The sequence below is a fragment of the Nelumbo nucifera genome, chromosome 1 (assembly GCF_055504915.1).
Source record: "Nelumbo nucifera cultivar China Antique chromosome 1, China Antique-T2T, whole genome shotgun sequence".
In the NCBI taxonomy this organism is placed as follows: domain Eukaryota; kingdom Viridiplantae; phylum Streptophyta; class Magnoliopsida; order Proteales; family Nelumbonaceae; genus Nelumbo; species Nelumbo nucifera.
The window spans coordinates 151,523,424-151,539,884 of NC_142649.1; the positions used below are offsets into that span (position 1 = coordinate 151,523,424).

General features: G+C 45.6%; 1 protein-coding gene across 1 annotated transcript; it reads left to right on the forward strand.

Annotated features, from left to right (window-relative positions):
* The first annotated feature begins 3,568 nt into the window (after nt 1-3,568).
* LOC148803999 (uncharacterized) lies at nt 3,569-4,534 on the forward strand. Its single transcript, XM_088898947.1, has 2 exons — nt 3,569-3,890; nt 3,996-4,534. The coding sequence occupies exons 1-2, from the start codon at nt 3,569-3,571 to the stop codon at nt 4,532-4,534; spliced, it is 861 nt and encodes a 286-aa protein (XP_088755073.1).
* The last annotated feature ends 11,927 nt before the right edge of the window (nt 4,535-16,461 follow it).

Sequence of the window (16,461 nt, forward strand, 5' to 3'; positions counted from 1 at the left end):
CCATTCCAGAGATTAAGAAGTAAAAAACAAAAACTTTCAAATCTTAATATTAATAAAACAATAAAATAATAATAAACTACTAACAAAAATACTGTAAAATAGTACTATAATAAGATATTAATACAATATTAATAAACAATTCATAAAATGATAATTAAATAATAAAATATTATGAAAGTAATAATACGATAATAATAATAATAATATAAAAATATATTAATAATTAAAATATTAATAAATTAACAATAAAAAACAAAGATATTATTTAATAAATAATAATTATGATAATAATAATTAAGTACAAATATAATATTAATTTAATATAATTAAAGTAATAATAAAATGCTAACATATTAATTACTAAATAATAAACAAAAATAGTAGAATATCAATAAAATAATAATTACATATTCATCAAATATTAATAAAGTAATAATAAATAGATTAATACAAAATTGAAAATTTTCAACAGAAAAGTACGGACAGGCCCAATGCAAATTTCTGATTTCCACTGCAGAGCTATATGCATTCAAAAGGTCAAAAACCCACACTCTATGCACCCATACCCACTCGTGAATTGGCATCAATTCTGAGTTGGCACTTACCCCAAATGTACTTTGAGCCTACAAATTCTGACTCTGGGCTGAATCGTCATTTTTCCCATTTTCAATTGATTCTGATTTCAATTTAAAATGAACCAAACAACAACAACTGGATCGGATTCTGATTTCCAACCAAACCAAACAGGCATCAGAAATAGGTGATTTTGATTCCAATTATGATCCAACCCAAAAAAAAAAGTTGGTTTGGGTTTGGGTTTCAGTGTATTATGTTGCTTAGGTTGCATTTGTTTGGAGTGTAAATCTCATCGGTGGAGTTTCACACCGAACCGTTTGAAAAAATTAAACTTTTTAAAAAAGGTGGGCATTGAAAAATGTATGTTCATGTAAAAATTACATCGATTTTATTAATGTAGTTTTAACATCGACAATCGGTGTAAAACTTTACTGTAAGTGTCATTTTACATCAAATTACGATGTAAACCAAACCTCCATCCAAATGCCTACAAAAAATGAACCACTAATAATGTTTTACACCACATCCAAATGCTGGCGAAACCGAACTGGTGGTAACGTTTTACACCGCAACACAGCCTTATCTATGTGTCTACATGCAAACATACCTTCCCGTAGTTAATTTATATATTTCATGGTTCAGCTATAATTATTCATATGAAATGTCTAAATCAGTAAATTGTCATTTTGTAAGAGACATGTAAGATATCTTGATAATAGGGGAGTCAATGGACCAGGTTTGGTTTGGACCTATCCGAATCAAAACCAATTTGAATAGGTAAGATTCCGATAAGACATATTGAATTAGAGTCTAGACTTAATGGTTCAAAGTATTTATTGGATTCATATGATGAATTTATATTGGATTGGGTTGAACCAATATCCGGTCTATTAACAGAAAAGTAAGAGTGTCAATGAACCATGTTTGGGTTGGATGCAATCTAAATTAAAAGTTTAAAACCAATTTAATCAGGTTGGATGATCTATTAAGACATTGAATTGAATCATTTAAAACCAAAATATTTTATTGGATTGGATTGGACCTAGTAATGGACTCATGTTGGACCGGATCAGAATGGACTAATATCTAGTCTATTAACAGCCACTAAAAAGGAGCAGAAATAGAAATAACAAATGCCTTGAGATTTTTTGTCAAAATACCAAGCTAAATGCTAATTAGTCAAAATCATATCAAACTCAATATGCCTCGCTAAATGGTGTGTTTCAGTTCAGGTGATGGCTGAGCTGGTCCAAAGAGATGCGTGGCCACCCAATCATTGCCCAGTCAGCCTGGCCACGTTGGCATAGATCGGCCAGCTCCGCAACACGCATTCATCCTCTTAGCCACGTTAGCTACACGTCACGCAGATAAGTGTAACTATCGATAAGGAAGAATAAGGAGGAAAACTCCGTCGGGGATTAAGATTCTATCCCGAATACCTCGACGGGTAACCTCATCCCGACAACCCCGAAGGTCCAACCCGACCAAGAGACGGTCTTCGGCTATAAGAAGGTATTCCATGCTCAAGGTAAAGGATTCCAACTTCGGACGCCCATACTTCCTCTTTGCTCGGCCCAGCACTCTCTTAGCTCGGCCTTACCTCCTACTACCTCCTACTGACTTGAGTATTGGAGTACCGACCCGGGGATAACCCCCCGGGCCTTTGGCTTCACCTTTCTTGATCATAGGTCTTGAAGTGTGGTCTTGCCCTTGTAGCTCGACACCACCCTATTGGCAAGGACTATCTGGTTGCTCTCCTTAGTCCGTGCACCACCTCGGATTGAGTAGCATCAGATTGGCGTCGTCTGTGGGAAACACACAAAAAGCCTTTCCCGAAAATATTTCCTTCCTCACCGCGCAGCCAAGAAAACAATCAAGATGCCCAAGAACCAGTCCGAACGATCAACAGGCCGATCCCCATCTCGGAAATCTCGGCACCGTAGCCCTCCACATCAAGAAACTCCACAGCCTCCAGCTGCAATTGATCCTGTGCAGTTTTGAGCAATGCAAGAGAAGGTCGATAGATCTTCGAGATGATGCAAACACTAGGATCCGTGGCACCGCCCAACCGAGTCGTTCCCCCTCACTCCTCAACATGTGCCAAGGACGATCCTCATCCCGAGGACCCCAAACGCGTCTGCCGGAAAGGAGGGGAGCACGGTCCGAGCATGAGACAGCAAGGAGGTCCGCCTCTATGGCCCACTCTTGCGAGCTCGACAACCACAATAGGACACACCAAACCACGCGAATCCCCGCCAAAGAGAGACTCGACAAGCGGACGCCACCTCACGTGATCTCCGTTGCGAAGTCCAACTCGGTGAAAGACTGCTCTGCACGGCCCAAGAAGGAGAAAGTCGCGCATACTACAGTCCTGGATAACAGAGACGGGGAAATTCATGGCATTCGACAACGCTTGGAACAGTTGGAGCGCAGCCAAGGCTAGAGAAGCACGGCGTCAGCTATAGATCAGCCTGCGCTGCCAGGCACGCCGACCACTAAGGAGCCACCGTTCACCTAGGAGATCGTGGATGAGGTGCCTCCCACAGGGTGGCGGGCACCACAGCTCGAAAAGTACGATGGGAATTCTGATCCCACCGACCACATTGAGGCACTGAAGGCTCAAATGATGTTGCACGGATCCTCTAAGGGCTTGATGTGCAAATCCCTAGTAGCCACCCTTATAGGACCAGCCCTGACTTGGTATTCTTCCTTGCCTCCACGTTCCATAACATCGTGGGAGCAGCTCGAAACCCAATTTCGTGTACAATTCACGGTGAGCCAGAAGCACTGGAAGACCTCGGCCAACCTCATGCAAGTGTGGCAGAGGAAGGCAGAATCTCTCAGAGATTACTTGGTGAGATTCAACAAGGAAGTGCTATAGGTCTGAAACCTAAATCAATCTGTGGTCGTCACTGCTATTCAACATGGACGCCGTCCCTTGCCATTCAACTTCTCCATCTCAAAAAACCCTCCGTAGACCCTAGTTGTGCTAATGAGCCATGCGCAGAACTACATTAATGCAGAACATAAGAGGCAGGATTGCCAACCCAATCATAGACCGCGAACACTGTTGTTGACCTATCTGAACTTCACGCCGCTGAATACACCGCATTCTGAAGTTCTGATGCAAATCCGTGACCAAGGTTATGTCCGTTGGCTTGAGAAGATGAAAACACAAGGCAACAAGTGGAACCACGACAAGTATTGCGAATTCCATAGGGACCACGATCATGACACGGAGAACTACTGCAACCTGCCTAACCACATCGAAGACCTAATCAGGCACAGATACCTCAGCGGGTTTTTCGACAAAAGTGAGAAACCAGCATAGGAAGAACAGTGTGCAGAGAATGCTCGACCACCACTTTGAGCCCCTCCTGTTGGTGTAATCTACGTCATATCAAGAGCAATTGCCGCAGGGGGAGAGAGTAGCTCGGGGCAAAAGAAGTATGCACGATTGTGCGGAATCGACAACCGGGGGAACAAGAAGAAGCGCAGCCAGTCTATCACCTTCACCGACGATGACCTCCGGGGGATTCAAACCCTGCATGACGACGCCTTGGTAGTCACGGCCGAGGTTGCTAATTTTGAGATGCGGCGGATCATGGTTGATACAGGTAGCTCCGCTGATGTGCTCTTTGAGGACGCATTCAAGAAGCTCGACATAGACAAAGAGCGCCTCACCCCAGTCAACACTCCCCTAATGGGCTTCTCTAGGGAGTCCCTCTTGCCCACTAAAAGGATAACACTTCCCCTCCTGCTCGGAGATAGCGGCATCACTGCGACGACCATGGCGGACTTCATTGTGATTCGTTGTCCCTCGTCTTACAACGCTATCCTCGGCAGGCCAGCCCTTAATGCTCTGCAGGCTATGGTCTCCACATTCCACCTCGCCATGAAGTTCCCCACTGAATACGGTGTAGGCGTGGCACGTGGAGACCAAAGAGTTGCACGGTAATGCTACTTGCTCTCTTGTCGAGGACCACGCCCAGCCGCGAAAACATTGATGGCCGAAGCATATGATCTATGGGACAAGGTGAAAGCATAGCACAGTCAACCTGTCGAACACCTCATCCAAGTGCCACTCAATGAAGAAGACCCAAGAGGACGGTCCAGGTTGGCTCTCTCCTAGATGACCGCCTCCAGGAAGAGCTTGTGCAGCTACTGAGGGATCACGACGACGTGTTCGCCTGGTCGACAACGGATATACCGAGGATTGATCCTGAAGTCATCACGCACCGCCTGAACGCTAACCCCGCTACCAACCTATCAAGTAGAAGAAAAGGAGCTTCACAACGGAACGGTGGCAAATGATCGCAGACGAAGTGCAAAAGTTGCTCGATGCTGACTTCATTCAAAAAGTTAAATGCCCCGACTGGCTGGCCAACGTGGTAATAAGTGGAGGATATGCATCGACTTCACCAACCTAAACAAAGCCTACCCCAAAGACAACTTTCCTCTAGCGAGGATCGATCACCTCGTCGACGCCACAGCAAGTCATGAACTCCTGAGCTTCATGGACACCATCTCGGGGTACAACCAGATCCGAATGCACCCTGATGACCAGGAGAAAACATCTTTCATCACTGACCGCGGCCTATAGTGCTACAAGATGATGCCCTTCGGCCTTAACCCAACCAAATGCACTTTCGAGGTCGGCTCCAGTAAATTCCTTGGGTTCATGGTGATACAGAGGGGGATTGAAGCCAACATAGAAAAAGTATAGGTCATCCTCGAAATGCAATCACCCCGGTCTCACAAAGAAGTGAAGCGACTCACTAGCAGAGTAACTGCCCTTAGCAGGTTTATGTCCAAATCCGCGAACTGGTGCCTAACCTTCTTCAAAGCCCTCAAGCGACCGAAGAACTTCTAGTGGACTAAGGAATGCGAATGGTTCTTTCAGGAATTGAAGCAGTACTTAAGCTCATTGCCTCTCCTCACCAAACCGAGCCCAGGGGATGAGCTTCTACTCTACCTCTCGGCCAGGGATGAGGTCGTTAGCTCAGTACTAGTTAAGGAGGAAGACTGGCAGCGGTGCGGAAACCTGGTACTCCAACTTGGAGAAAATGGCACTGGCATTGGTCACCTCGACCAGGAAGCTCAAGCCATATTTCCAAGCCCACAGCATCCAAGTGCTCACTAACCAGCCCCTCAAGCAAGTCCTTCAAAGGCCGGAAGCATCTGGCCGCCTAATCAAGTAGAGTGTAGAGCTGAGTGAGTTCGACATCGAGTATGCACCCCGTCCCGTGATCAAGGCCCAGTCTCTGGCAGACTTCATTGCCGATTGTACGTTTACTTTCGAGGATCCAACCCCGCTGCCACAAACATGGACTCTATACGTGGATGGCTCATCGAATCAGCAAGGCAGCGAAGCCGGCCTCATCCTCCTTGTCCCAGATGATACTGTGTTAGAGCATGCTCTCATATTCGAGTTTAAAGCATCCCATAATGAGCTGAGTATGAGGCCTTGATCGTCGAGCTTCGCCTCGGCCTAGTCTTGGGAGCTCAGAGAATATGGCCAGTTCGAAACACGAACACTCACCATGGTGAGCTATCTATAGAAGGTGCAAGAGTTCATTCACCGGCTTGAGCACTTCAACATCTAGCAGATCCCTCGAGCCAAAAACAAATGAGCCGATGCATTATCCAAGCTAGCTAGCTCTCCAAAAGCCAACCTCGACACGATAGTACGATTGGACACACTGGCCCGGTCGAGCATCGCACTAACAGCCCTCCTCATCCTCCCGGTACAACATGATCCATCCTGGATGGACCCCAATACATAGTACCTTCAGGAGGGCACACTTTTGGAAGATTGGACAGAAGCAAAGAGGCTACAGCATAGAGCAGCCCGGTACTACCTTATCCAAGGTCAGCTCTACCGCCAGTCACATACTCTCTCATACTTGAAGTGCCTCTCCCCAACCGAAGCAGATTACGTCCTTAGGGAGATCCATGCGAAGACCACCCTGGCACGCGCACTTGGCACACAAGGCACTCCAGCAAAGTTATTTTTGGTCAACGATGAAGCAAGACGCAACCCAGATAGTTCGGAAATGTGATAGTTGCCAGCAACATTCCAATCTCCACCATCAGCCCACGGTTCCCTTAAGGCCGATCACTAGCCCGTGCCCATTCGCACAATGGAGTATGGACAACCTCAGCCACTTCCCCACCACAGTTGCAAAAAATATGTTCCTCCTGGTGGTAGTGGATTACTTCATCAAATGGTTGGAAGTCGAAGCTTTAGCACGCATTATCGCACACAATGCCGAGAACTTTTTCTGGCAAGGTATTGTCTACTGATTCGGTATTCCATCCATCCTCATCACAAACATTGGGACGTAGTTCACGGACCAAAAGTTCAAAGCTCTCTGCACTGACCTAAGGATTGACCATCGAACTACTGCCGTACATCGACCCCAGAGCAATGGGCAGACCGAGGTAACCAACCAAACCCTATTGCACGACCTGAAAACTCGGCTAGATCAGGCCAAGGGAAGGTGGGTCAAGGAATTGTCGAGCATACTCTAGGCATACAGGACCACTTCACGGACGGCTACCAGAGAGACACCTTTCAACCTAACATACGGGGCTGAGGCCATGGTGCCCGTGGAAATAGGCTCCCCAAGTCTCTAGGCTGAGTTTTTCGATAAAGATCAGAACGACGAGGACTTGCATGCAAAATTAGACCTAGTAGAAGAAGCCCGGGATAGAGCCCACATCAAGATGGTAGCGCAATAGAAAAGAATGGCGAAATACTATGACCCCAAAGTCAGAAGACACGTGTTCAAAATAGGCAATCTTGTCCTCTACAAAGTCATTATGCCCGCAATCGGGGAAGGCAAGCTCAAACCAAACTAGGAAGGGCCATCCAGAATCACTAGGGTCCTTAGGCTGGGCACCTACAGACTCGAAGACCTTGATGGCCGACCAATATTGAGAAGTTGGAACACATGGAATCTTCAAATGTATTATCAATAGTTTGACGACTGATGCAGATTGTTTAATTCAAGCTACACGTCTGATTGTCCTGCACATCGCACACAAACACACCGCGTAAACCATGCTATAAGGCCGCACAACACATGCGTATCTCGGCACAACTCACTGACTCGACTAATCTTTGAACAGCCCGAGCCTACGACGTGTAGCTTGGCAGCGTATCGCCAACCAATTTGACCCCGCTGTCCATGACCCGAGCCTAAGGTGGAGAAGAACGTTCTCGCCCATCAAGGCCTGAGGATGGTTACTAAACTCCACTCACCCATTGACTAACGGTCGGTCAGAGCTAGCCGAGCAACAGCTAGACCTCGAAGGGCCCCAAAGGCTCCCGAGACCAGAAATTGAGCATCCTGAAGATGAGAGCTCAGAATATACTCTGGCTCCACTAGGCGGAGACTGAAGATCTCGGCCAAGGCAAGGCCGAGGAACCCTAAAAAAAGAAGAAAGAAAATTTTGGATGTATGTATGCACACGAGTTTAGAAGAACAAAAAGTTTCATTAAGTTAAACAGTTAGTACAGTAGATGAAAGCTCGGAATACCGAGCCATTACAAGAACAAGAAAAACAAAGGAACCCGTAGCTCTTCAATCCTCGGCAGGGGGATCAGCAGCCTCGTCATTGCCCTCACCATCTTCACCGTCGTCATCCTCGTCGGCTTCCTCGTCAACAAGATTGTCTGAAGTAGGTGGAGTATCTAAGTCATACGCCTCCCAAGTTCATGCAATCTCGCTCATCTCTAGGTAGTGTCGTAGATCCCTCCTGTGGAAGACGTTGAATCCAGCTTCAAAGGAAGCCGAGGCATATTGGTCCATGTCCCTCCGAAGCTCCACCAAGGCCTTATACCAATCCACCACTTCCTCAGTGGCCTCCTGCCTTAGTTGCTCCCTCTCTGCCTTTAGCTCAGAAATCTCCTACCTCTGGCTATGCACCACGCTCGTCTGTTCAGCCAACTGTGCATTTAGCTCAGCGACCTCCTTCTCTAGCATGGCTAACCATTCCCTGCCTCTCGAAGCTCGTCCAACTGATCCTTCTGTCGCAAGTACTCGGAGTGCTCCGCCTCGTACAGTCCGCGTAGATGTCGGAGGCGGTCGATCAGAGCGATGGTCAAGCACATGTTTTGTGGACACAAGAAACATTTTTAGCCTGAGGAAACCTACTCAAAGCAACGAAAGCAGTCATGAGCGTACTTGAGCCGCAACCCGAATAAGCGAACATTCCAGGGCACTGCTCCTAGAGCTCATTGCTTCCTCAGTTATGTATGCCATCATCATTCCTCGAAGCAGCTGCTCGGGAACCCTTGGAGTCTCTAGCCTGTCCCTAGTATGCACAGACCAGCGCAGCATGTGTATATCCGAGCTACTACCCCAACTTCAATCTGTGAAGGAACCGCATTCCGACAAACCTCCTCAGGATCCACGATGACAACATCCTCGTCATCATTTCCTTGCTGCCTGACTCTTTTGTAGCGTCGGGACGCCCTATCGGAAGACCTCGGAGGAGGGACCACCTCAGGACGGTCCTACAACCGCGCACCAGCTTGGCTCTGCCTTTGCCGGTTCTCCCTCATAAAGCAAATAATTTCTTCCTTGGTTGCCATCTCCACACCTACACCGTGGAATCAGAGCAGTAAGTACAAGGTCATACAAGTAAGGAAACAAGTATAATTCAGTAAGTATGGCGGAGCAACGAAAAGAACAGACCAGCCACCCTCTGCATCAACTTCTTCGAGCATGTGTACGCTATCACATCTATCTCGTGAATCATGCTTAGAGCCGACCTCTCCTCCAAGGTGTGCGTCGACCATAGAGGTTGGGGCACTTTCGTCCTCGACATTTGCAACGCAACAGAAAGGGGGAACCCCCCAAGACAGTGCACCAAGAAGAAAGTCTCCTTCCAATGTTTCACGAAACTGGGGGCTCCGACTAATACCCGGGCGTTCTTCCTAGTCGAAAAGTAGTAATACCCCTGTTGGTGATGCTTTAACTGAAGGAGGAAGCTCACCATGTCAAGGGTCAGCTCGATATCACGAACCACGTAGTAAGACATAAGGCTAAACAAAAACCTAAAGGAGTTCGGCATCAGCTGCACTAGCAATAGTCGGTACCACTGAAGCTCCCCGACAATCCCTTCATATAGAGGAAACCTCAGCCCGACTTCTAAACTATTCTTGTACACACATATCTCACTAGGCCGAGCATCTGTTGCCATCTCGCCAGGCTGCGGGCACCTCATCCTGAATTCCTCAGGGATATCGTACATAAATCGGATCCGAGCCATATCCCTAGGGTCAAGATTTAGGGTGTGGTCCCAAACCGATGACCAACCCACAAGGGAAACTCGACTTTTACCTCGGAGGGACCAACCTCGGCCTCCTAAATCTTGGTAGTCTCAAAATCCCAAACCTCTGACTCATAATCAGACTCACTAGAACCCAAAGAACTAGAAGTAGAATGCGAGGATGATGAAGACATCTTACCAAACTCAAAGTCGAGGAACAAGAGCAAAGGAGCAACACCAACTACACCTCGTCGAGCAATCTAGGCAACTCCTCTCGCAAATGGCAAAGGAGAAATGCTCGCCCACCCCTTCTTATAACCCTAGCAGCACAAATCAAAGCCAGATCAACGGTGGGGATCAACCGCCGCCCTGACGAAGCTCGGGAAGACCAAACAACGCGATTGTTACCGCATGCGCAAGGCCTTGGGAGCCGAAGCGACAACCTTGAGAAGCAATGTTCAGATCATCAATTGCCCTGGTTCGCCCTTCAGCACTGGTCCAACCAACGCCGCAGTTGCCCTGGGTTCACCTAGGACCACTAGTCCAGTTAACTCCTCAGGTCTCCTTAGGACACAAACCAAGGGAGGACACGCTATGCCTCAGCTGAGCACACCACTCTTCGACTTCGGAACTGGGGGAGTGGTGTTCGGATTCCAAAATTTCAAGAGCAAGTTCCTCTGCCGAAGAACAGAAAGCTCAGCATAGCGTTGTCAAGCATCAGAGAGCTCGGCACCCTTCCTCGGCACAACACCACTGAGCATCAGAAAGGCCTAGGCTTCGGACCCCAACTCGATGCCTCAACACCTTCCTCGGCACAACGTTGTCGAGCATTAGAGAACCCTTCCTCGATGCAGCTCTACCAAGCATCAGAGAGGCCCGAGCTTCGAAGCCCAACTCGACACCTTCCTCGGCGCAGCACTACCGAGCATCAGAGAGGCCTAGACTTCGAAGCCCAACTCAACTCTTCGACCCTTTATCGGCACAACATTGCCGAGCATAAGAGAACTCTGTACTTTCCTCAAAGCCTCGACCCTTCCTCGGCACAACATTGCCGAGCATCAGAGAACTCGGTACTTTCCTCGACGCCTCGACCCTTCCTCGGCACAACATTGTCGAGCATCAGAGAACTCAATACTTTGCTCGACACAACACCGCCGAGCATCAAACTCGGGCATAGCTCGGATCAACACCGCAACACCCCGCCAAGCTACGCTACCGCGCAACTCCTCGACCGAACACCCCCCTCTCCTCGACTCCAGAACTGGGGGAGTGGTGTTCGGATTCTGAAGTAACAATTCCTGGAGTTCTGCAGTCGACGATCGAAGGATTCCTCGGCCATAGCCCACATTGCGCGGATCTCAGATTCTAGCATGTACCAAGGAACACCAAGTGGACCAAACGCTCAACCAAACTTCAAAAGGACTTCGACTTGGAGTTCCTCAGCCGAGGAACAAGGCATCCTGCCGCGCTACACCTCGTCCGAACGCGTCATGCTTCGACTTCAAAACTAGGGGAATGGCATTCGGGTCATGGCTGAGTTGGTCCAGAGAGATGCGTGGCCGCCTAGTCATTGCCCGGTCAGCCCGGCCACATTGGCATAGCTCGGCCAACTCTACAGCATGCATCCATTCCGTAGCCTGGGTCGGGCTACGCTATTATTATGGCCCCCCATCTCATCCTCTCAACCACGTCAGCTACACGTCACTTGGATAAGTGTAACTACGGATAAGGAAGAATAAGGAGGGAAACTCCATCGGGGATTAGGACTCTATCCCAAATACCTCGGCAAGTAACCTCATCTCGACAACCCCAGAGGCCCAATCCGACCAGGAGACGGATCTTTGGCTATAAGAAGGTATTCCATGCTCAAAGTAAAGGATTCCAACTTTGAATGCCCGTACTTCCTCTTTGCTCGGCCCAACACTCTCCTAATTCGGCCTAACCTCCTGCTACCTCCTACTGACTTGAGCGTCGGAGTACCTACCCGGGAATAACTCCTTTCGCCTCTGACTTCTCCTTTCTTGATCATAGGTCTTGAAACGTGGTCTCGTCCTTGTAACTCGGCACCACCTCGTTGGCAATGACTATCTGGTTGCTCTCCTCAGTTCATGCACCACATCGAATTGAGTAGCATCAATTCCTTACAAACCTCATAAAACTTAGATTTAGAATACCCAAAACTTAGATTTGGATATTCTAAATTAATGGATCTACCCAGCTCGGAGTCAACCCATTGACTTGTAAGGTTGTTTTTGGTTTAAAAGAAAATTAAGAGAGAATCAGAAAGTCGATAGGAAGTTTTCAAAGATTTTTACAAAATTTACCTCCTACTTTCTATTTCTCTCTTAATTTCAATTAAACCAAACATTGCCTAAGGTTATTGATATACAATATATTATCTCTTTTTTTTTCTCTTTTCATTTTTTTAAAGCCTTAGGTTAATTCATTCAGCATCAATATCCATGATACAATCTATTATGTCTCTTTTCTTATTTTCATTTTTTAAGCCTTAGGTTAATTCATTCAACATCAGTATCCATGATACAGTCATATAAGGCGAGACATCAGAGTCCACAATTTGTTTGATACAATGAGGCACATTTGAAGATTGAAAATAGGTAGCTTCCCAGTAGTAGGTTGGTAGTTTCACAGTCACTGCCAAGGAGATACTTTGGCCTCTGGTCCACAATCTTCTCTCTCTCTTCCTTAGGGGTGGAACTCAGGTTGGCACGAGTTAACATTTTACATTGCTTCAGGCCCAGGTTTTGGAATGAGTTAGGGGTCCATTCAAAAATCAAGTTGCATCCCTGCTCTCTCTCTCTCTCTTTCTCTCTCTCTCTCACACACACACACATTTTTGCAGGTAGGCCTATTTATGGGTCGGGCTTTTGCACTTCATCAACAAAATTTTTTCAGGCCCGACCAATGGGCCTACAACTTGAGCCCGAGCCCGACCCTCATAAGTTCTAAACCCCAACTCGGCCTACTCATAACGCAAGTTTTAGAAATGACTATAGTTTATTATGACTTATGATAAACCTTTTATGGGCGACAAATAACAGAGAGGAGATGAAGAATAAAATTTTCAAAAAACATAAAATAATGTTATTGTTAGACAGTTTTGTATGCCCTTAGCTTCAATCCGATTTGATGTACTTTTGTTATTTAGTGGAAATAAATAAAGTGCATGTTTGTTTCATGTTGTTTGGTTTAATTCTGTGCAAAACCCTAAAACTGGACTTTTATAGAGATTCGTGCTAGTTTTAAATGTTCACAGCTGTTGGATAAGTCTAGGGAGATTTATCCTGCCAAGGCTGATACTGGTGTGCCACCAAGTGTTGGGATGGCCTATCTCAGCCACCAGGGTAAGACCCGAGGCACATGCAGTATGGGATTACTTGAATCCTTGAACCAGACCAAATTTCCAGTGTTGCCCTGGACCTTGGAGACAGATGGGCAAAACTGGAAAGTTACACCTGACCCCTAGACTCGATTATGACACTTCACTAGGTGTCGGATCAGGCTGTCTTTGATATGCCAATCAGTGAGATCCTTAGATGGGGATCAAAACCTGGGTATGTTGGGACAGTCTAAGAATTCATCTGAGTGGGTGATCATAGTGACTGAATCAACCACTTTGTCAGACAAAGGGTAATGATCGGGAATGCACTCTCTCTGATGGAAACCAAACTGCCAGCAGTTGATTTCAATCGTTGGAATTTTGTTTTGCAAAATTAATATATTTTATATATATATATATATATATATATATATATATATATATATATATATATATATATACGGTTTCAAATTGTTTGCAAATGGTTTTAATTCCCGGGATCCATGTGAGAGGAGAGTGCAACACTTTTCCTTGCAGCCGAGGGAGAGGTCCTCTCTTGTCGGGCAGTGCTTGATCATTAAGGGCTGAGAGGTTAAGTGTAAGACCATTTAGGATAATACCTGATGGGCTAATCTTGCACCTGCCCGCAGTCCCTGGGTTTTTATAAGATGGCTTGGCCTAGGGACCACTTAATGTAAGTGTTGGGCCCATAGGGTCCATGTGATGGACTCAAGGGGTTCATTGAGTTTTTCAGTGAATTCGGCTGGGCCTTGTATTAAAGGCTGGGCCGAACCCATGTGGCTGGTGTGTAGATCAATGCTTGGGTCCCACGCCATACAAAGAAGCCCAACTGGGCAGCAGATTGGAAAGTATTTAGACACTGAACACTTAATGGGCCGAAAGCCCATTTCGAGGTGGGCTGATATGATCACCCATCCATGGGACGAATATGAGATTAATGTTAGTAAAAGGATTGGGCCTTTAGCCTTATCCACTCTTGGAGACCAAATTCAAATTAGATTTGAATCTGGTAACCTCCTGATAAGATCAGGAGTAAGCTGACTTTATCTGCAGATAGGATTAAGATAATCCCCTATCCAAATACTGATTTGGATTGTGATAACTCCTCATTAGAAGGTTTCTTAATCAAGAAGAAAGGAGGAGAAACCCTAAGAGAGAGAAATCATCAGATTTCGAACCATTTTTGAAGAGATATAGGATATCTCCTGCGATTTGAGATAAGATCTCATTCATACTCCAGAAAAGGAAGAAGAAGCAGTTCAACCCTTTTTCGCTCTTGGAGTTCTCCTCCTGCCGCCACCATATACCCTTCAAAGATTTGATCTTTGTAGAAAAAGAGAAAGTCAAGAAATCTGTTCTTGACATTAGTCTTGCAACAAAGACTAAAAAGATTCAGTGTTTAGTGTTTCCAGAGGATTCTTGTGAAGGATCCAGTGTGTAGGATGCACCTTGCTGGTTCTGTTCCATCCACAGCTGTGTCATCTTCAGCAGGAACGGTTATTGGTGCATTCTTTGGGCGTGAACACCAACTTTGGGAGATACTGCTTCTCCGGATCAGGTATATTCCTCCCATTTGTCTTTTGGTACAGATCTGGTTTGATTATGGTTCAAGTAGAATCCTTGAATATTGTATTCTAAATTTAGGGAATATGATTCCCAGTTGGGAGAAGGTAGGAAAATTTTTGAAATTCGTCCACCCATTCCGCAACCTTTGTGGCGTCCATTAGATGGATCCTACCATTCTTTCAGTTATTAAGGTTTTAGTCTTTCCGATTTGGATTAATTGAAGTGAATATCTTAAAAGAAATACATGATACTATGTGGTGGGGGCTAACCTGAGCATCAATCCAACCCAACCCAATCCAACTTTTTCAGGTTGGATTTGGGCCAACCCGACCCAAGTTGCAGCCTTGTAAATAACCCATAACGCAACCATCAAGAGGATCTCGCATATAAGCAAGGACCCTGAGCCACATGTAACTTTATTTTGCACTATTGCTTCTGTACTTGCTTTTGTTCTTCACTCACCTTGTCATCTTGGCTCTTAATTACCTCAACTAACTTAATAGTCGGAATTTTTGCCCCTAAGGCCATACCCTAAGGCCTCTAACGTCTTTTTGTGTGCTAACGAGTTGGGACCATCGGCTAGATCACTTTGGGAATTCAAAAACTACCCTTGCTGTAATATTTGGTAGCATCAATATTGATTTTGTAGACAATTTTTAAGAAATTTGTGAGTGAGAAGCAAAGCTAGGATTTCTCTTGTGGTGTGGCTACAGATCAACTAACCTGATTTTGTAGTAAAGTTCGTATGAGAAGAGTGGAGATCCGTGGTGTGGCCAGCACTAATCAACTATTTGCGCTTAGTAGCATAGTTCTTGGGAGAACGATCGAATAGAGTTGTGGTGTGTATAGCACTTTATCAACTAGGCGGACATTAGGTATATGTTTGGCATCCATGCTGCAGATGCAGCACCGTTTTCTGAAGCACCCTTTTCTGATAAAATGGTGTTTTTATTTTTGTTTGGAATCGTTACTGTCAGATAGAATGTTTCTTGGAGCAACAATTACTTTGTCTGTTTGGTACTAATGCTCCATGAAACGTTTTCAACACTGGTACCCATTATCCATTGCCACATCAGTGCCACATCATTGCCCTATTGGTAGCAACGAGCTGCAACTCTAGGAAATGCCAAATTTGACGTTGCTCCAAGCCATGACTTCCCGATTTTCGAGGTATGACTTAGAATACCGTTTTTTATGAAAAAATGGTTCCAAACAAATACCCGTTTCCTGGAGCACCGTTTTTTCCTATGTGGCGCTGTTACTCCAGGAGATGACAACGATGCTAAACAGCTGCTAAAAGAGCATCTTGGGATCCAAGCTATTAGGTGTGACTAGCACCGAACAACTAGGTGGTACTAGCATCAAACCAACTAGGTGGTGTAAACTTTGATCAAAGTAAATGATAAAAATTCTTAAACAAAATTATTCCTAGCTTGATAAAAGTATGTGCTCAGCATGCCAAACCTCTATAAATCGTTTGCATGTCTCTCTCTCTATCTTTATTTGCATTTGTACTGCTTCCTAACTGAGCCTTAATTTTTTATTTACACTTATTACATTATAATTTTTGCAATATTGTGCTTGCTGCAATATTATATTTATGAGTGCAAACACCTGCATCGATTTGGACCATTAACTTGCAAAAAGTTGTCTTCATCCAAATAAAAGGAAAACCC